General features: G+C 39.4%; 1 protein-coding gene across 2 annotated transcripts in view; it reads left to right on the top strand.

Moving 5' to 3' along the window:
- Positions 1-20,858, top strand: part of LOC126334956 (5-methylcytosine rRNA methyltransferase NSUN4) — an 83,516-nt gene that overhangs the window by 48,813 nt on the left and 13,845 nt on the right. The window contains exons 3-8 of one of the 2 annotated variants that reach the window (XR_007564792.1): positions 5,012-5,510; positions 8,818-8,949; positions 10,220-10,374; positions 16,867-16,991; positions 17,074-17,211; positions 18,215-18,422. Coding sequence is in view for 1 of the 2 variants with exons in the window: in XM_049997707.1 (XP_049853664.1) it covers positions 5,012-5,510; positions 8,818-8,949; positions 10,220-10,374; positions 16,867-16,991; positions 17,074-17,211 (1,049 nt within the window). In the remaining variant the exon portion in view is untranslated. The remainder of the gene's footprint in view (positions 1-5,011; positions 5,511-8,817; positions 8,950-10,219; positions 10,375-16,866; positions 16,992-17,073; positions 17,212-18,214; positions 18,423-20,858) is intronic. The other variant, XM_049997707.1, reaches the window with a different exon arrangement.

The following is a 20,858-nucleotide window of genomic DNA, read 5'->3' on the forward strand; positions in this document are numbered from 1 at the left end:
TGTATTGAAAGTTCTTGTGCAGTAAGAATTAATGGTTTGCGGGATTTACTAACCTTCCAGTAAATCAAATCCGCTTATATTACTCACTAAAAAGACCGTATTGCAAGTTTTAGTAAATTGTGTTGGTGGGACTACAAATGATGAAGTAGGTAAGCATAAGTCTGCTTCATTTTGAAAGTGAGCTGTGAAATTTCAAGAACTGTCAAAATCTCCATGGAATCAGCTGAAAAATGAAATGTTGTTTGACTAGGGCCTCCTGTCAGGTAGGCCGGTCGTCTGGTGCAAGTCTTTGCAGTTGACACCACTTGCGACTTGCATGTCAATGAGGATGAAATGAAGACAACACAACACCCTGTCCCCAAACTGAGAAAATCTCCAACCCAGGCGGGAATCAAATCTGGCCCCCTCACATGGCAGTCTGCTGCGCTGACCACTCAGCTATGGAGGAGTCAGCTCATCAGTTGTGAATACTGTTTTTAAACACAGAAGCAGAAGTCAAGTTTATGCTTATTATTGAAAATGTGGCTGAAGGACATGTCAATAATGTTGTCAAGATCAAGCCTTTATGTCCCACTAGATGGTTGTTCTGCTGGTCATAAATCAATGACAGTTTGAAAAAATGTCCTTTGGTTCTCAAGGCAGGGAATGAACTAACAGATCAGGGATGTGAGGAGTCATTGGCCTACTTAGTGCTTTTGAGGTTGGCAAAATATGACTTGGCTTCCTAATGGAGAAGTAGTAACTAAACTTCTGGAAATCCTGAACAAGGTTTCCAAGAAGAAAAAAGAACTGCCTTAGGACTTTATTCATCAGCTGAATTTATGACTGAGGGCCTTAACGCACTCAGGATGAACAAAAAGTTTTCTTTCTAATACAAAGAATGTAATGTTAAGATATTCAAGCTCGACTTACAACAGCTGCAACTTCTAAGAAAAAAAAAGTTCCTTAGCAATTGTCCGAGGGCCTGGATCTACATGAATTTCTATCCCTTTATCAACAGGAATTATTTATATGGTTGCCAAGGGTGTGGATATGGAATACTTGATCAACCTGGCATGAAGAAGTAGGTTTCCTCGGAAAAAGCGTTGTTGGAGAAAAAAGGGTAGGATGTGGTACCTCCATACCTAGAAATCAATGTTTGAAGCATTGGTAATACATACGCTTGAGTGCCTAGCTTCCAGTAGTGAAGCAGAACACAGGTTTATTGCTCTATGACGACTCAGAAATTATCTGTGTTCAACAATAACACAGCAGAGGCTCAATCATGTAGAAGCTTGCAGTGTGCACGAGTTACTGTTGGATCAAATAGACTTAAGAAATGTTGCTAGAATATTTACATCCAATTTTCACAAAAGGAGAAATGCATTTGGCTCACATTAGGATAAACTTTATAGGATTATTTTACCTAATGTTCATGATACCATATTTAATTATTGTTTGTGACTTTTTAACTTCTTACATTTTCATTCTTAGTTTCATAGTTTTTAGTTTGTGTTTATACATTTACTTTTAATGTTTGAAAAATGAACTACATAAAATCATGTATATAAAGGGTAATTATTTACATTTCCAATACAAATAAAGTAGGTTTTAGTTTGGAAAAATATTCATTGTGAAACAGTTCTCATGATTGTTTAGGACATAATACATAATTCACAATGATTATACACACACACTTTTGGTAAATTTAAATATTGTAACTTTTTTACTCTTGGTAATCACAAAGAATGTTTTAATCCAGGCTTAAAGAGACATGCTTTAGGAATTCTAAGTGCCACTGAAATACATGGTCTCAAACATCCAGAGTGCCCCAAAAACTGGTGATGTCCCTGGTATACAGACATTCATTTTTCACTTTCTCAGTAAGCTAATGCATTAGGAAAAGTCAATAATATTGAAGGGATATGAAAAGAATGATCACATAGGCTGTTATGGATGAAACAGGTGGGAGACTTAAATTTGTTGGTAGAATAATGAGGAAATGCAATAAGTTTACCAAGGAGATTGCTTACAAATTATCCATTCTAGAATATTGCTCAAGTGTATAGGATGCATGCCAGATATGATTGGCAGGGGATATTGAACGTATACAGAGAAGCGCAGCATGAACAGTCTCATGTTTGTTTGCCTGTGGGATAGTGTCGCAGAGATGCTGAAGAAACTGAACTGGCAGACTCTTCAAGACAGACATAAACTATCCCAAGAAAGCCTACTTACAGAGTTTCAAGAACCAACTTTAAATGATGACCTTAGGGATATGCTCACACAGGGATCATGAGGACAAGATTAAATTAATTACAGCTCACAAAAAGGCATTGAAGCAGTCAGTCTTTCCATGCTCCATATGTGAATGGAATGGGAAGAAAGCATAATAATGGTACAATTGGATGTTCCCTCTACATCTACATCTATATGGAATTATGGGATATTTACTTTTTTCTCCTTTGGTGAAGGAATTTCAGAAGGCTGTATTTAGTAACTTCCAAGCCACCCAGAATCCCAAATCGCTCACCAGGTTCAGATTCATTGATGACATCTTCATGGTCTGTTCCAAGGGAGAGGACACCCTTTCCACATTCTCTCAGAACTTCAACACCTTCTCCCACATTCACTTCACTAGGTCCTCCTCACCTTCTGTGATCTCGACTGCCACCTCAAGTCTGGCCTCATCACTACCTCCAACCACATCAAACCTACCAACCACCAACAATACCTCCATTTTGACAGCTACCACCCACATGGCAGCAAGGCATCACTTTTTTGCAACCTAGCCTCTTGTGGTGATTGCAAGACAGTTCCCGTACATCCTCTCATTAACAACTGCTCCAGTCCTGTCAAAGGTGTTCAAAGGTGTTTCCTGTCCTATCAAAAGCACTGTGTCTTGTGTCGATTTAGCTGCAACCACTGTGTGGGATTTTATGTGGCCAGGACCACTAATGAGCTGTCTGTCTGCCTAAATGGCCTCCGCCAAACTGTGGCTAAGAGACTGCTGGACCACACAGTTGCCAAGCATGCCATGCAACATGCTATGTTTGAGTTGCTTTTGAGCTCATTCATCTGGATTCTTTCCATCAATATCAGATCTTTTTCAATTGCATGGGTGTGTACTTTGCTAGGCCAGTGTCCTCCACCCCCTTCTGTGCCCTTCATTGCTGCCACTCCAGCCTCACACATGCCACACTTTTTGCCTTCCCGAGATTGTACATGCGCAGTTAGTTCCTCTTCTCTATCTCTCCTCTAGAATTGTCCCCCAATGGTACACCTGGCATCCCCACCATCTTGTCCCCAGTCCATCCCTGCACACTCTTACAGCCAACAGTACAGCATTGGCCTCCACCCCTAATCTGTTATCCTTTCTCCTCCTGCCCCACACCTCTTCTATACCCCCAGTACCCACCCCTGCGGAATTCACTACTCACTGCTGCCAGATTTCGGCACCTTATGTATATGTTTGTGTTTCTCTAAATCTGCAGGACAATGTCGACAACTTAGTTTACTTGTAAACAATGGAAAATCCAGGATGAAATGTAACAGTATTGTGAAAAGGAAAGTTGCTACTCACCATATAGCTGGTGTTGCTGGACACCAGCTTTTCTGAATTGCACAGGTGGGAACTTTCCCTGCAATATATCCTATGTTCCTGTAACCCGGCTATTCTCAACCTTTGTTAGTTACTGTCCTGTTTCATCCAGCCCCTTCTCTGTTCCCACTGCAGCACTACACATCTACAGCTATCTATTTACATCTACATGGATACTCTGCAAGTCACATTTAAATGCCTGGCAGAGGATTCATCGAACCACCTTCACAATTCTCTATTATTCCAATATTGTGTAGCGCACGGAAAGAACGAACACCTATATCTTTCTGTATGAGCCCTGATTTCCCTTATTTTATTGTGGTGATTGTTTCTCCCTACATAGGTGGGTGTCAACAAAATATTTTTGTGTTCGGAGGAGAAAGTTAGTGATTGGGATTTTGTGAGAAGATTCTGTCGCAACGAAAAATGCCTTTCTTTTAATGATGTCCACCCCAAATCCTGTATAATTTCTGCAAAACTCTCTCCCATATTTCGTGATAATACAAAACATGCTGCCGTTCTTTGAACTTTTTTGATGTACTCCGTCAGTCCTATCTGGTAAGGATCCCACACCACGCAGCTGTATTCTAAAAGAGGATGGACAAGTGTTGTGTAGGTAGTCTCCTTAGTAGACCTGCTACATTTTCTAAGTGTCCTGCAAATAAAATGCAGTCTTTGGTTAGCCTTCCCCACGACATTTTCTATGTGTTCCTTCTAATTTAAGTTGTTTGTAATTTTAATACCTAGGTATTTAGTTGAATTTACCGCTTTTAGATTAGACTGATTTATCGTATAACTGAAGTTTAATGAATTCCTTTTAGCACTCATGTGGATGACCTCACACTTTTCGTTATTTAGGGTCAACTGACGAATCTCTCCGCTACCCTCTGCCTAACCTCCTAACTGCACATAGCAGCCCTGCCTCCTCCAACACTACTATCCCTCTCCCTCCCCCTCCCCACCCCACCCCACCCCACCCCCCTCCTTACCCCCACCCAGTCACCACTTCCATCATGCACTGATGCTGCTGCTCACAGTGTGTCTTCAGTTGCCTGAGACTGCAGTCATGTGTGTGTGTGTGTGTGTGTGTGTGTGTGTGTGTGTGTGTGTGTCGTCTAATTTTGATGAAGGCCTTACTGGCCAAAAGCTGTATTTGTGACAGTCTTTTTGTAGTGTCTATCTCCGACTTAGCATCTGCGCTATATGGTGTGTAGCAACTTCCCGTTTCATAATATTGTTATAGTTTACTTTTAAAATATTTTTAAATGTCTCTCCTGCCACTCAATACTGCCTGTCAGTGGTAAGTATTAGTGCAGCCTGATTTTTATAGTTGTTATACTTTATTGTGTTTTCCATTGTTTAATCTCAAATACACCTGTTTATTTACTCAGATCGCAGTTGTTTTCACAATTTCACTTATTGTTATTCCAGAATCAAGGAGCAATAAACATAAGAAGACTATTTGAAATTGAGGCTGAAAGAATTAAAGCAAAAAAATCTGAAACCACAAAACGGAGGCGGCTGGAAAGAGTTTTTGAAATGGATAGGAAGATGGAAAAGGATATATCTTCAAAAGAAGGACGGTTGGCATCATCAAACCAAGTGGGAGATCATACTGGAACTAAAAGTGCAGACTCAGCTTATGACAAAGAACGGCAACAAATTGATAATCTACGCATTATTGATCCCTCAATTGGACTGTCAGCTGGTGCACTCCAGGAATTTGTCCCTGCTACCCAACTGAAGGGACTGGATGACTATGTTCCTGAATCGCAACATTACAATTACTATAAGGATGCTTCTGACTTTCCAGTTGTGATTAAAAGTGAAGAATCTCTCAATTTCCCTAAATACTTGAATGTATTCACTTTTGAAAGAGGAAATGTAATGCCATTTCCAGAACCAAAAACTGGATCAACTGGAGTTTTAAGTGAGTGCAGAACATAATGATGCCAGACAGTCTCTTAAAGAAATGTCATTTATTCGGCTAGATCTTTTCATCCTTGTCAGTTTCTTCATCTTCTGCTGTCAGTTTTCTCAGTATTCTGTGTTACTTATTCTAGTTTTCATAGTCCTTGCCATTTCTATACCCAGATGTTCTCAATTGCATTTTGGAATACCTTGATGGAGACAATCAAAACATATGGAGCTAAATAGAGTCAACCGAAAAAGTCAGACTATTTCCTCTTTCAAACTAATATTCTTAAAATGGAATTTTTTGTGTATATTCAATAGAGTGCTCCTCAGTTAGTGTAATGTAGGACAGCAAAACATGAAGCAGTGAGTCAGTAGCAATTTTCCTCATGTGCTCACCCATGCCACCCCGTCTAGCTCGTTATCACAATGCAAGAGCACTATTCAGTGATTGTTGAAGCTCTAGTATTTATTATTTGTGTTTTGTAGTCCCTATTAATATTTAAACTAATATTGCTTTAGTCCAATTTATAATCACATTGAATGGACAAACAAAATCTTTTGGAAAACTGTTTTTAATGAGAAAAAAACTGACATTTTCCATTGAGACGGGCCATCGTGTGAAACATGATGAGCGGTACTTGTTTGAAGTGACTCCAGCTAAACCCAACTACACAAATTCTGAAAGAAAATTGCAGATGGACATCAAAACACAAAAGAGAACACACTTTCAATCTCAGAGAGGAACCTACAAATAAAATCTACTTTTGTTTGTCAGTTTAAACACCACATCACATATATAATATCATGTATGTTCCACCGAGTGAGGTGGCGCAGTGGTTAGCACACTGGACTCTCATTCAGGAGGACGACGATTCAATCCCATGTTTGGCCATCCTGATTTAGGTTTTCCGCGATTTCCCTAAATCGCTTCAGGCAAATGCTGGGATGGTTCCTTTGAAAGGGCACAGCTGAATTCATTCCCCAACTTTCCCTAATCCGATGAGACCAATGACCTCGCAGATCGGTCTCTTCCCCCAAATAACCCAACCTAACCCATGTATTTTCCCTGACTTCTGCATTTGTAACATCTGCTATATTGCCCCGTTTCAGACCTTCCTATTGTCAGCTGTAATTTCTGAACAGCTCATTATTCCTTCAGTGTCATTGGTCAACCTTGTGGTGTCACTTCTGCCTTCAACTTTTCACATACTAAATTGGCTTCTTAAAATATAAATTAAATCACATACTATGATTTTACACTTTTAATATTGATGCATTCCAATTTATTCTAAATTAATCTCTATGCCCCAGTCCCACGTTTCCCAAAATCCCAAAATTTTTCTTTCCTCCATGCCTCAGCATCACAGGCTTACCTTATATCTATAATGTAATGAACATTATTCCTTAGTTCTGCTTTACTAAACAAATTGATTAATAAATTCCATTTCCCCATTTGTATGTAATTTGGATGTTTGTCTAAGGGCACATATCTCTAACAAGTTAAACTATCTATAATATAAATGAACTGTTAAAAAAATCTACTCACAAGTGATGACAGGAGAAAACACACACACACACACACACACACACACACACACACACACACACACACAATATTTAACTTCTGGCAGAAGCGTTGAAGGGGAAGGAAGAAGGGTGAAGGAAAAGGACTTGGGGAGGTTTAGGGAAAGGGGTGCAGTGCAGAAGTCATTCGGAACCCTAGGTCAGTGGAGATTTAGCGGACGGGATGAGAAGGAAAGAAGTGAAACTATCTGCTAAATTTCATTGTTACTTTCTATAGTGAGAGAGCAAACAGTTTTTACGTATACATCACTGAAGCAAGTGTTAACAGTTTTATCTCTTCCTCTAATATAGAATGGGTGATAATAGTATTGTGTGACTTTATAAATGCTTGATTGAAACAGCTAATTATCTGTTTAAGATTTTTTACTTTATAGTTCAGGGTTTTAGAAATGCTTGGCACTTCTTTAAAAATGTCATGCTCACATTTGAAATTCTTGTCAGTGCTTTAAAATGTCTGATTATTATCTTATGATTTATGAAAATTTACCCATTGTAATTAGTGGATGGCCTACTTTTAGATAATCAGATGACTGTGGATTCAGTTTTATGCACCACGTTTTGACAACTGTTCTAGTCATTTTTATTAGGTGCTTCGAATGGTGGATGGATATCAGCCAGGAAACATGTCTATGAAGGAGCACCTGATAGATACTTGGTCAGTTGTGAAAGTATTGTGCACAAAAATGTCATGTCTGTTGCAATGAACATTTGCGAGAGATTGGGATATGAACACTGTGTTTTGTTAGCAATATATTCACAGTTTACGAACTTCCAGCATGGGTCTCAGCCCGAAACTAATCATCGAATGAAAAATAAAATAGTTGTGACTGTGACTGATTTTTTTGGTTCTATTAATGTTAATACTTTTTCTGTGCTAGTACAGCTCGTGAACTGACTGAATGTTTAAACTCGCAAGTAGTTCTTCATACCGTCAAAATTTCACAGAAACACTCCCCTGATGCTATGATACTAACACCCCTAAGAGGTAGGACTGAGGGAAAGTTCAGTTTTATGATAGTCTGAGGAATATTACTGAGAAACCTGGTTCTTTTGTTCCAATCTGGCATACAGTTTTAACTTCTTGGAAATGTTCATGTTAGCCTATACTCTGTTGATGACTGTAAACACATCGTCTTAAAAATGAAAACATCAGCCTGGTAGGACAAATTAAGTTATTCAGTTTGGTGTAATACTCTTTATGTGATTAGCATGTGTTAGATGATGATTTTGTTTTCCTTTAAGGGAAGAAATTTTTGGTTTCCAAAATAGTCATTGTTTATTGTTATAGCTCTACCTGTGCATGCTTCAGTCTTAAAGTCTGAGGGCTTTATGGGAATGTTTGAGCTCTTTTCTGTGCTGATCTGAACTACTTTCTTTATGGTTTTTGATGTTTCTAGCAGTGTTACTAGATGTAGGTTCTCTTATATGTTATAGCTGTTTTTCTGATGTAGGTTAACAATGATGAGGAGATTTTCTCTTGATGCTTGGAATGTATCTATTCAGTATAGTTATATAGTAAATGAATGTTTGTATTTTAATTTTTGTACTAGTTATGATATTTGATAAACCAATAAAATTCAATACAACTCTCTTAGTTTATCACTTCTGGATTCCTATGTGTTGTATAGCTCAAACACCGATCCAAGGCTGATATGTAAATTCTGTTGGCCAGTGCACTGTAGTTAGTTTTTTATGGAGCAAGCACTGGTGACTGACAATACTATTTTTAACTGCAGACTACTTTTTGCTTAATGGGTCGTCCCTGCTGCCAGTTTTGGCACTTGGTGTGGAGCCTGGTGATGCAGTGCTGGACATGTGTGCAGCACCAGGTGGGAAGTCTTACATGATACTGCAGACGCTTCATCCTAGTAAGTATCGAAACAGTTTAAAATTGCTTCATAGCACCTGTTGTTTAATTCACTGTTTCAAGTTTTGTTTTTTCACTCATTATTAATATCAGACAGTGGAAAGTTCAGGATGGAATAACGAGACTGTGGAAAGGATAGGTTGCTGCTCTCCACATAGAGGAGGCATTGTGTTGCAGACAGGCACAATGGAAAAAATGCTAGGAAAACAAAGGTTTAGGACAAAGGCCTTCATCAGAAGTAGAAAACACACACACAAGTTCACTGAAGTACAACTCGCATACATGTGACCACTGTCTATCACCCCAACTAGATTTCTGTTCACCACAGATGCAGTCGTAGTTGGGCCGTATACTTGTGACAGATCACAGAACGTGTGAGCAAAATCCTTGCCTCTGGAGATATCAAGCCAATTTTCAGAAGCAACAATTAAATAAAAGTTAGGGATACAGAAAAGTTTTGGGTGGGGAAGTGGGATTGCAGGGTAGCGGTGGGGGAAGATTCTAGTGTTGCCTATGGGAATATGGAGGAGTGTAGTGGGGACAGGGTAGGGTAGCTAGGTGCAGTACCAGAAGGCAGTGCTGAGGGGGAAGGGGGGATGAGGGGAGGGGGGAGAAACTGAAGTAGAAGTAGATAAAGGGAAAAGGACTATCTGAGTGTGTTAGTGAGATAGACAGCAAGTGTAGTAGTGTAGTGGGAGCAGGGAAGTGGATAGGCAGGTGGAGGACTGGATAATGAAGGTTTAGGCCAGGGGTGGTATAGGAATGAAGGATATGTTGCAGAGAGAGTTCTTACCTGTGCAGTTCGGAAAAGCTGGTGTTGGTGGGAAGAATCCAGATAGCACGGGCTGTGAAGCAGTGATAAAAGTGAAGAACATCGTGTTGGGCTGTATGTTCAGCAACTGCGTGGGGTAATTTCTCTTTGCCTCAATTTGGTGGGGACATTTGTGTGAACAGACAACTTGTTAGTGGTCATAGCTGTGTAGAATGTGGTGCACAGAAGACAATAGTGGTCATCTGTTTGTGCGTTGTGTGGATGTGTGTGTGGTTTCTACTTCTGATTAAGGACTTTGTCTTAGGACAAGCTGATTATTTGTAGCATTCTTTCCATTGTGCCTGTCTGCAAGTCAGTGGCAATCTATACTTTCCATGTTGTCTTTATTTTATTTCTTTAAGTGTCATGCATACTGTTTGTCTTGGTATTCCTTTTTTAGAATATTTAGTACAAAGTAAAAGTTTTTCTGAAATATTTATACTTACTTTTCTCTCACCAGAGTATCTCGTTTGTAATGATATTCAGCACTCAAGAGTCAGAAGAATTAAGTCAATGTTCAAACAGTATCTATATGACTTTGAGAAATGGGAAAAACAAATCATAATTACTGAAGGTGATGGAAGTGCAATTCATGAAGAAGACTTGTATGACAAAGTGAGTGTACTTTTGTGTGGTTTCCAGTTTGGTGATTCTCAGAAGACAACAAGCTCCTTCATGGAAAATATTTCCCCACATTGGTAGAACATAATATGCAGAAAGTGTTTAACTGCTGACTCCAATATTTCTAGTTCATCCTTCACCTGCAAGCACATAACCGATATAATTGCATGTCCACTGTAAGAATACTATTGGTTGCTGGGAAAATGTCATTATCTGTTATGTTTTCATTTGATAGCATGTATGTTTGAGCCTTTGCTTAATGTCTCATAGATTATGGAAAATTTTATCTCCCTTCTTGAACTAAATGTATTATTGAAATTTCACATACTCTTCTTTCATTTTACAGGTTCTGTGCTCTTCTTTTTCTCCCTCCCCCTTTGTTTTATTTTCTTCTTTTTGTTATTATTACTGTAATAATAATAATAATAATAATAATAATAATAATAATAATAACCATTTTCATTTTACAGCACTGCAGACTGTATATCTCATCTATTTCATATGAATGTTGATTCCCAGTTCTGCCACTTTGACTATATTTGCTTGTCCCATGATCTTTTATGTTTTTTTGAGAAGTAATTTTACTCAAAACACATACCTTTCTTAACTACTAGAATAATGTGGCCCAGGTTCCAGTGTCATCAGTCTTCTGCCAATCTGTGTGTATGAGCCTATGGCCAGCTCTTAAACTTATAAGTACATTTCATTGTTTGACTTTTGTATTTGATTACATTTTTCATGTGTATACACAGTGAAAACTATGTACAACATTCAACATCACCAAAATGACTGTAGTGATGAAACTCAAGGACTAAAGTGTATTAATGTGATATATTAATTTATTTACCTTATAATAACATTTATTCAGTTATTTTATGAAACTTTTACGCCACAAAGCTGCAGTTTTCTAATAATATTTCATTCAGAATGTAAAAATATGCATCTCACTACAACATAAAACTGTGAACATTTAGTTTACTGTGCTAAAATTTACTTTTATTCATATCTTGTGGCAATGAAATTTAATGAAAACAGTCACCAAGAATTACTCTTAGTATAAATACAAGCAGTTCACCAGTTGTAACAATAGTGAGTTCAAATATTGCATTAATGATTTTCAAGACACAGTGATATACTGGAAATAATGTTGCATGACAACTAACAATGTCTTTTACTATTATCAGGGGAAGATGAGTCCTTCTCATGTCTCAGTGCATGTTAGTTAGTTGTAAAATTGATTAAAGTGTAGTAATATGAGGTGACTTAAAAAAGTAAATTACACACTGTTATGGCAAGCCAAGCAAATTTTATTGACTGCAGTAGTAAATGTCAAAGTGACGCAGATACATGACACTGTTTTTCAGCATGGTTACCAAGTCTCTGTAAACAACAGTTGTGACATTCCACTGGTCCTTCATTTCCTTGATAATAGAAATCCGCTCATGTAACCATTTGAGAAGTGCTCTGTCAGTGTCATCATCACTGTAAAATGTCTTTCGTCGTGGATGTTCTTTCAGATTGCAATTGTGATTGCATGGAATATTCACTGGAGCTCAAAAAATATTGCTAAACAATATTTATTTAATATTTTCCAATATTCATAATTAATTGCACAATGTCGTCTGCTTTATTTTTTTTAAACCAGATCACACAAAGCTTTTATAAAAATGAAAGGTATTTCAGGATATCATGAAACAGCATGTAAATAATGGTGAACGCCAATTACTTTTCCTGTTATTTCAATGGATAGCGTTTCCAAAATTTCTTCCGGTATCAATGTGATCTCTACACTGCTGCCCCACCAGCAGTGAAGTTATGAATTTATACATTGTGGTGAAGTTAATTTCTTATAAAAGGTAAACATAACACCAACAAAAATACAGAGTATGTTAGAATGACAAGAAAAATGGTACAACATGATGACAGGACACTCTTGACAATGTCTGATGCGATAGTTCATCAATAATCTCAACGGAGATATCTTGCTCTAAGAACCGAGGTGGAAACCTTATACTCCTTCCTGACTTTGACACTGACATTTGAAAGTGGTTCATCTGGAAAATGTTGTATTTGGATGTTCTTAGAAAATTGTGGAAGATTCTTTTCTGATTTCATTGTTTCCTGGAGAAGGTAGACTGGTTTATGTCTGTCTACTGACACACTTATGTCTTTGCATTTCCTCGAGATGGTGAAATATTTTTCACACCTTGCTATGTCGGGGAAAGGAACTTCACATGTAGGTTCTAATGGTTTTCTAACCCTGTCACATCTCAGAAAGACTGGGAACATGTCTGTAGCCCTCTAGGAACAAAGACTGATCCTAATGTGCTATATGTAGGTCAACTAGGTTTCAAACGTAACATTTGCAGATGCAAATGAATCACAGTCAATCTTCGTAGACGGCCCTTCAAAAAATTCACCAGGAGGTCTTATTGTCTTTCGAAATACCATCTGTGCAATAGAATGGTTTGATTTCTCTCGTACTGCAGTGCACAACCCCAGTAGAACAGTAGCTAAAGTTTCTGCCCAGTTAGAAGTGTTATGGGCCATGATTGCAGACTTCAGAGTTCTATGTAGTTGCTCCATCTTGCCATTGCATTGAGGATGATATGGCATTGTGTGCGGAATTCTCATTTCGCGTACTATGCCCACATTGTTAAACAATTATTATCTGAACTGTGTTCCGTGGTAGGTGATTACCTGTGATGGAACACCAAATCTTACAACCCAGTGCTGGTGGAAGGCCTTCGCTAGTTTTTCAGCTGTGATATCTTCTAGTAGTGTGACTTCCATCCAGGATGTGAAACAATCAATGCCAGTCGAGCAGTACATCATGCAATTAGAAGGAGACAAAGATCCAATGAGTACGGTGTGTACAACTCTGAAACATTCATCAAGTTATACAAATTTGTTAAATTGTGATTTTATGTGGTGAGTGATCTTGGTTTTCTGGTAGGTATCACATGATTTAATCCATTCATCACTTTTTATGTTTAACAAAATAACTCTACTTGTTAGGAGTTTCACTGTAGTCCTTATGCCAGGATGAGCTAAATCATGAAAATGGGGAAAAGCTTGAGGAATGTACGGAAGGGTTTTTGCAGTTGATTTACTATATCTATATCCGCTCCAGCTACTGCAAGGTCTACTGCTGACGAGTTCTCTACATTTGCCTCAGTCGCCCCACCACTTTTCTTCGTGCACTTGTTGCCAGGTCACACCTCTCCTTTCCACAGCTGTTCTCACTCCCATTTTCCATCGTGTTCTTGGGCGCCCTCTAGGTCTTTTTCCATCCATCTTTAGTTCTTCCATAATTTTGGGGAATCACTGCCCACACATCCTCTTAACACTGTACCATTTTAGTCTCTTTTTTTTCAATTTATCCTCTCATATTTCCTTGTTTAAGGTCCTTTCTGGTATCTACATTCCTTAGTCTGTCCATTCTTGTTTTTCCCTTAACTGCTCTGAGAAATTTCATTTCCCCCACATGCAGTCTGCTCCAGTCCCTTTCTGCCATCAGGTGTTTTATTGTTTGGTAGAAACTGCCTCCCTTCTGTAACCTCCTATTAATTTCGTTGGTTATTCTTCCATCACTAGATATTTCATTCCCTAAATAAGTGAAACTGTCTACCACTTTGAGGGGTTCTCCATTCAAAGTAATATTTCTGTTGAACCCTTTGTCTCTTCCAAATACCATTACTTCGTTCTTATCTTTATTTACACTCCTGGAAATGGAAAAAAGAACACATTGACACCGGTATGTCAGACCCACCATACTTGCTCCGGACACTGCGAGAGGGCTGTACAAGCAAAGATCACACGCACGGCACAGCGGACACACCAGGAACCGCGGTGTTGGCCGTCGAATGGCGCTAGCTGCGCAGCATTTGTGCACCGCCGCCGTCAGTGTCAGCCAGTTTGCCGTGGCATACGGAGCTCCATCACAGTCTTTAACACTGGTAGCATGCCGCGACAGCGTGGACGTGAACCGTATGTGCAGTTGACGGACTTTGAGCGAGGGCGTATAGTGGGCATGCGGGAGGCCGGGTGGACGTACCGCCGAATTGCTCAACACGTGGGGCGTGAGGTCTCCACAGTACATGGATGTTGTCGCCAGTGGTCGGCAGAAGGTGCATGTGCCCGTCGACCTGGGACCAGACCGCAGCGACGCATGGATGCACGCCAAGACCGTAGGATCCTACGCAGTGCCGTAGGGGACCGCACCGCCACTTCCCAGCAAATTAGGGACACTGTTGCTCCTGGGGTATCGGCGAGGACCATTCGCAACCATCTCCATGAAGCTGGGCTACGGTCCCGCACACCGTTAGGCCGTCTTCCGCTCATGCCCCAACATCGTGCAGCCCGCCTCCAGTGGTGTCGCTACAGGCGTGAATGGAGGGACGAATGGAGACCGTGAAAGGAGGGACGAATGGAGACGTGTCGTCTTCAGCGATGAGAGTCGCTTCTGCCTTGGTGCCAATGATGGTCGTATGCGTGTTTGGCGCCGTGCAGGTGAGCGCCACAATCAGGACTGCATACGACCGAGGCACACAGGGCCAACACCCGGCATCATGGTGTGGGGAGCGATCTCCTACACTGGCCGTACACCTCTGGTGATCGTTGAGGGGACACTGAATAGTGCACAGTACATCCAAACCGTCATCGAACCCATCGTTCTAGCATTCCTAGACCGGCAAGGGAACTTGCTGTTCCAACAGGACAATGCACGTCCGCATGTATCCCGTGCCACCCAACGTGCTCTAGAAGGTATAAGTCAACTACCCTGGCCAGCAAGATCTCCGGATCTGTCCCCCATTGAGCATGTTTGGGACTGGATGAAGCGTCGTCTCACGCGGTCTGCATGTTCAGCACGAACGCTGGTCCAACTGAGGCGCCGGTGGAAATGGCATGGCAAGCCGTTCCACAGGACTACATCCAGCATCTCTACGATCGTCGCCATGGGAGAATAGCAGCCTGCATTGCTGCGAAAGGTGGATATACACAGTACTAGTGCCGACATTGTGCATGCTCTGTTGCCTGTGGTTCTGTCAGTGTGATCATGTGATGTATCTGACCCCAGGAATGTGTCAATAAAGTTTCCCCTTCCTGGGACAATGAATTCACGGTGTTCTTATTTCAATTTCCACTAGTGTATTTTTAATCCACACCTTTTCATTGCTTCCTTCCACGCATCAAGTTGTAACTGTACATTTACCTCTTTATTGCCCCATATTACCATATCATCTGCAAAGATCATCTTTTTGTCTTTTTCTTTTGCTATATCTTTAACTGCCCTATTCATTCCCTCCATCACAACATTAAAAAGTGCAGGAGATAGAATACTTCCTTGTTTAAGTCCTAGTCTTATTTCGAGGTATTCAGAGTTCCCCAATGATGTTCTAATTCTACAATTGTATCCTTTGTACATTGTCTTTATTACATTAATGTATCCATCTTCTATATATATATTTTCTTCATTTCTTCCCAGAGTCTTTCCCTGTTAACTGAGTCATATGCCTTTTCTATGTCTATGAAAACCATTATCACCCTTTTGTTATACTCCCACCTTTTTCCCATCAGCTGACAGATATAAAATATCAGGTTGATTGTGCTTCTTCCTTTCCTAAACCCATGCTGTTCTTCACTCAGCTCCTTTTCTATCTTTTCACTTATCCAATTTAGTAGAATTCGTTCAAAAATCTTGGCTGTATGACTCATAAGGGTTATTCCTCTGTAGTTTTTACAAAGTCTTTTATTGTCCTTTTTGAAGATGGGAACAATGTCTCCTCTTCTCCAGTCATCAGGTATTGTAATATTTTTCCACACACTTGATAGTACTCTATGCAGCCACTGCATTCCCACAGGGTGTGCTGCTCTTATCATATCCACTGATACTTCATCAGGTCCCATTAATTAATGCCAGTTTGATGCACTGGGAGGTAATGCCTCACGTAAAGACTTAATGTCAGCTTTCTTGTAGCCTATAAAACGAGTGAAAAGCTAACACTCAATACAGCAGTCATTTTCCCTATTTGGACTAACTTTTAATTTGTGATTGAGAGGTTGTTTGCAGCTCTGGAACCTTAGTGACCTATTGTGCATTAAAAATTTAGCTGCAGTTCACATTGTAGCAGCACCACTGCTCTGTAGTGGAAAAGAATAAATCATTTGAAAAGCTCAACCGAGTTTTAATACGACACCCCCTGGCACCCACTGGTATCAGTCCTTATCACCTCTTTGGTATTATAGCCCAAAGTGAAGCAAATTTTCTCTCTTCAATTTCAGTAGCATTAAATAAGTGTCAGTCATAACTATGTGGATTGTTTATCCTCTTTTCTCTGCTCCACTCTAATGTTGACAGTTTCTGCAAGCAATTCTACTATGTCATGTTGTGTCATTTGTCTAGGTTTGTTAGTGTACTTAATGAACTTCAGACTTTCCTTTGGTTTATGTATAGTCTGTACTGTATGCTTTTTCTTTTTATAGATTTTGGTTGATGTCCCTTGCACTACTGACAGGCATAGTGTTACTGAGAATGACAACAATATATTTAAACCAACAAGAGTGAAGGAACGACTCCGGCTTCCTGAGCTACAAGCAAAACTTTTAAGGTACTTTGTGGTGTACTTTGTTATCTCGGTGCAAAGAACCTAATTACATGACTGTTTTAATACTGTTTGGAATTATTTTTAGCAATGCCTTGAGAATGGTGAGAGTTGGTGGGTCTGTGGTTTATGCAACATGCAGCTTGTCTCCAATCCAGAATGATGGTGTTGTACACATGGCTTTGAGAAAGATCTGGGAAGAAACCAAAGTGCAGGTGGAAATCAGGTAACATCTTCCCTTATTTTAGTGCAGTTTAATTTTCTGAATAATGTGTAGTATATTTGCTATGTAACTCCCTGAAGCAATTCTCAATTGCCAAGAAAACACAAAACAAAGGTTAATATTATTGTTGCTGTACAAGAGTATGTAACATACACATTTTATTATTAGAGTGACTAAGTTTATTGAATCCTTACTTCCTTCTTCTATTAAAATTTCAGTCCACTGTGTCAGAATTGAGGCAAGTGGTTGGAGGCCTGTAATTTATGGGCTATAGTCCCTTGTAATTGTAATGATAATGTAGAGACAACTTTTTGTGGAGAGCAACCACAGCTCAGAGAAATTGTGAATAACAATAAAAACACTCAAAACCCAATAACCATTCAAATTATTATAAAAAAATTATAATAATTGAAAAGTTCCCAAAAGCCACAAAGATGTATGAAGATGCTTTATTTTCAGCTACTTGTTTTACGTCAGTGTAGATGAGTTTTCAGGTTTGTGTGTCAAGAATACAATCACCTTGTACAATTTTTGAAATAGTAGCAATAAAGAAGCCTAGTGTTGGCATTAAAAAAGAAAGTAAAAAAAAAAGAATGCAACAAAGCTGTCATAACATGACAACCCATCAATGTGGTTTGACTCTCTAACGTATGTGTTTGCTAGGTGGATATGCCACAGGGTAGTCATGTTGGGTGGGGGGGGGGGGCAGGGGGAGGATGCTTATGTCAGATTGGCTGATGTCATTTGATGTCTGTCTTAGTATGTCTTACCTCTCTGATGTGGTTTGAGCCTCATTTGCATGTCTACGAGTGTTAGAGCACCGTGTTTGAGTACATAGTTGGAGAATACACTGACTTGATCTTTCTGTATGGTGAAACCACGGTAATGGAAGAGCTGCTCACCGCCTTTATCAAGAACATTAACCACAATGTATGACTTCTACACATGTCCTTTTCACCATAATTAAGCAATGGTTTCGAGAAAGGGGTACCTTCACTGTCAGCAGGTGTAGCGGTGGAGCTCCATGGAGATGCCAAACACTTGAAGTGGAGAGGTCATATTGCATCACATTGAAGAGAACCTGTCAACAAGTACACGAGCTGGGTATTCATGAGTGGAACTGCAAAACAAGTGATGTAATGGGTCACATATAATCAATTACTTGTGAGTGATCGCATTACCAACATATTCTGAGATGGTTGTAGCGCATAACGGTATGTTTCTGATGTGGGTTCTTATTCAAACAATTGCCTTCTTGTTCCGCTCTACAAGTCATAGACGTTTATAATGGGAATTTCCAAACACCCTGTATAACATTTGTCAGTATTTGTTGAAAGTATTTCTACCATTTCAAAAATTTCACACATGATTTGTATTCTTGGTAAATAAACCTGAAGAAGTAGTTGTGGATAAAGCATCTTCTTACAGCTATGCGGTTTTTGGAAACGTCTCATCATTCTTGACTTTTTAAGTGTTATAATTTTAATATTAATTGCAGTGATTATTGAGCATTGAGTGTTGTTGTTATACGCGATGGTAATCTTTTCCAGTGGCTTTATACATGTCCCATGCAGCTATAGGTAGTCATTTCAAGCAGAAAAGAATCTTGTTGTTCAAATAGGAGAGGTAAGCAAAATGTGATGAGGTAGTCATCTTATGTTTCCCATTATCAGACTGGACACACACACACACACACACACACACACACACACACACACACACACACACACACAGACAGACAGACAGACAGAGAGAATAGCAGCGCATTCTTCCATAGGCCACAAAAATGTATGGAATATAGATTAAGTTACAGGCAGCTCAATGTTACATATAATTCTCTGAAGACTGTCTCTCAAACATGGTGCACTATGGTGATGTGGGACATCTTGGTCCAGGCAAATTTAGTCAGTTAGTGTTGGTCAGCTGATGAGGATCCATTTTTTCACCAGCATTCATTGTATGTAAGTTTACCAGATACAGTGAAACACCTACTGTACCTTGTTCAAGATGCCCTACACATGTCATCTTCCTTGGCTTTGAACCTGGTGGTTGCAGCTGTAAGCCACTGTGTCAACTGTTCAGTGTTCCTGATTGTGCTCCCTGATGATAATTTCCAAGAATAGCAACAAGCTTGCTTGAAAATAGTTCATGGCAGGAAGTTGTGGAACATGTTGACTAGTGTCTCATTACATATTCTTTGGAAGATCTTGTCAATGGATATTGCGTCTGAGTCATAATCTATAGATATACTTTAACAGGGGTATTTTTGATCTGGGTGCAACATCTATTATCCATACACCATGCCATGAACTTTCATTCTAAAGGAAAGAACACTTGTGGAATCAAATAACAAAGTAACTTTGGTGGTTGTAGAATGTATTTTACTCTATCCGAAGTACACAGCATTGATCGACTTTTATTCAGAGTAAAGAGGCTGCATTTAATGGAATGGGCTTAGCTTTATGCACAAGTCAAGGTAGACAGTTGATTTTCATCTTATTTTAGTCTGGGGTCAAATGTGTGGCTACAGTTACGCCATATTTTATTTACACAGAAAACAAAGCTTAAGGGTAAACAGTGTTTTTAATTTGTCTGTCTGGAGAGTAAATTGAATGTCCAGCATGCAGACTCTTGAGCAAACTATATGAAACACATGACCTTTTTTGCCACAGAAAGTGTTGCCCCTACTCTTTTTTGATGTGCTTACTGAATGCAAAACCAAATGGTGTATGTGAATTTCAGGTCATCAGCAAAATGCAAGGAATATTATCACCTCCAGAATTAATTATGATGATGTTTTTTTCTATTTCATTCAACATCATCAAACAATGGAAATTCCAGGTAGCAATATCAACAATGTACGATTCCAATCTGAGCTGCCAGAATCAGTGGTCATGTGTGCATGAGGTGAGCTTGTTCCTGTGTGTGATTGGTGTGTGTTTGTCTTTTGCTGTTGAAGGCATTGGCCCAAAACTTTGACATGTCTTTTAATTGTGCCTGTCTGCAATTTAACGTAATATTCAGCATAAGTTCCTTCGTGATACAACTCGCTTTGTAACATAGCTTTTGATTAGTCAGTGTTATGTAATAATATGAAGAGGTGATTTCTTTAAAACTCACCTTGTATGGCAATTATTATACGTGGCAGACCAAAACCGTGTGCCCGACCATGACTCGAATCTGGAACTTTGCTTTTCACGGACAGTGCTCTTCCGTTTGAGATATCCAGGCAGGAGTCGCAATCTGCTCTCACATATTTACTTCTTCCAGTACCTTCCAAAATTCAAAAAAGTTCTCCTACATACCACACAGAACTAACACTCCTGTAAGAACAGATACTGCAGAGAAATTGCTTAGCCTCAGCCTAGAATTTTGTTTCCATAACAGCCTTTCACTCTGCACCAGAGTTTGTGCAGATTTGAAAGAGGCAAGGTTCCAGTTTCAAATATCACTTTGGTACACAGTTTTAATCTGTCAGGAAATTTCAAATTGTCTCAAACTCTGCTGAAAATTCATTCTGAATTAAAAAAAGCTTTGTAGGGTAATGCACAGGTACTCGATATCCATTATGGATGAATGGACAGGCCTTCCAGAAAATATTTCCGAGGTAAGCTCGTCAACATATTAAACATTACTGTTTTTATACACTA

This window comes from Schistocerca gregaria, chromosome 2, assembly GCF_023897955.1.
Source record: "Schistocerca gregaria isolate iqSchGreg1 chromosome 2, iqSchGreg1.2, whole genome shotgun sequence".
Classification (NCBI taxonomy): domain Eukaryota; kingdom Metazoa; phylum Arthropoda; class Insecta; order Orthoptera; family Acrididae; genus Schistocerca; species Schistocerca gregaria.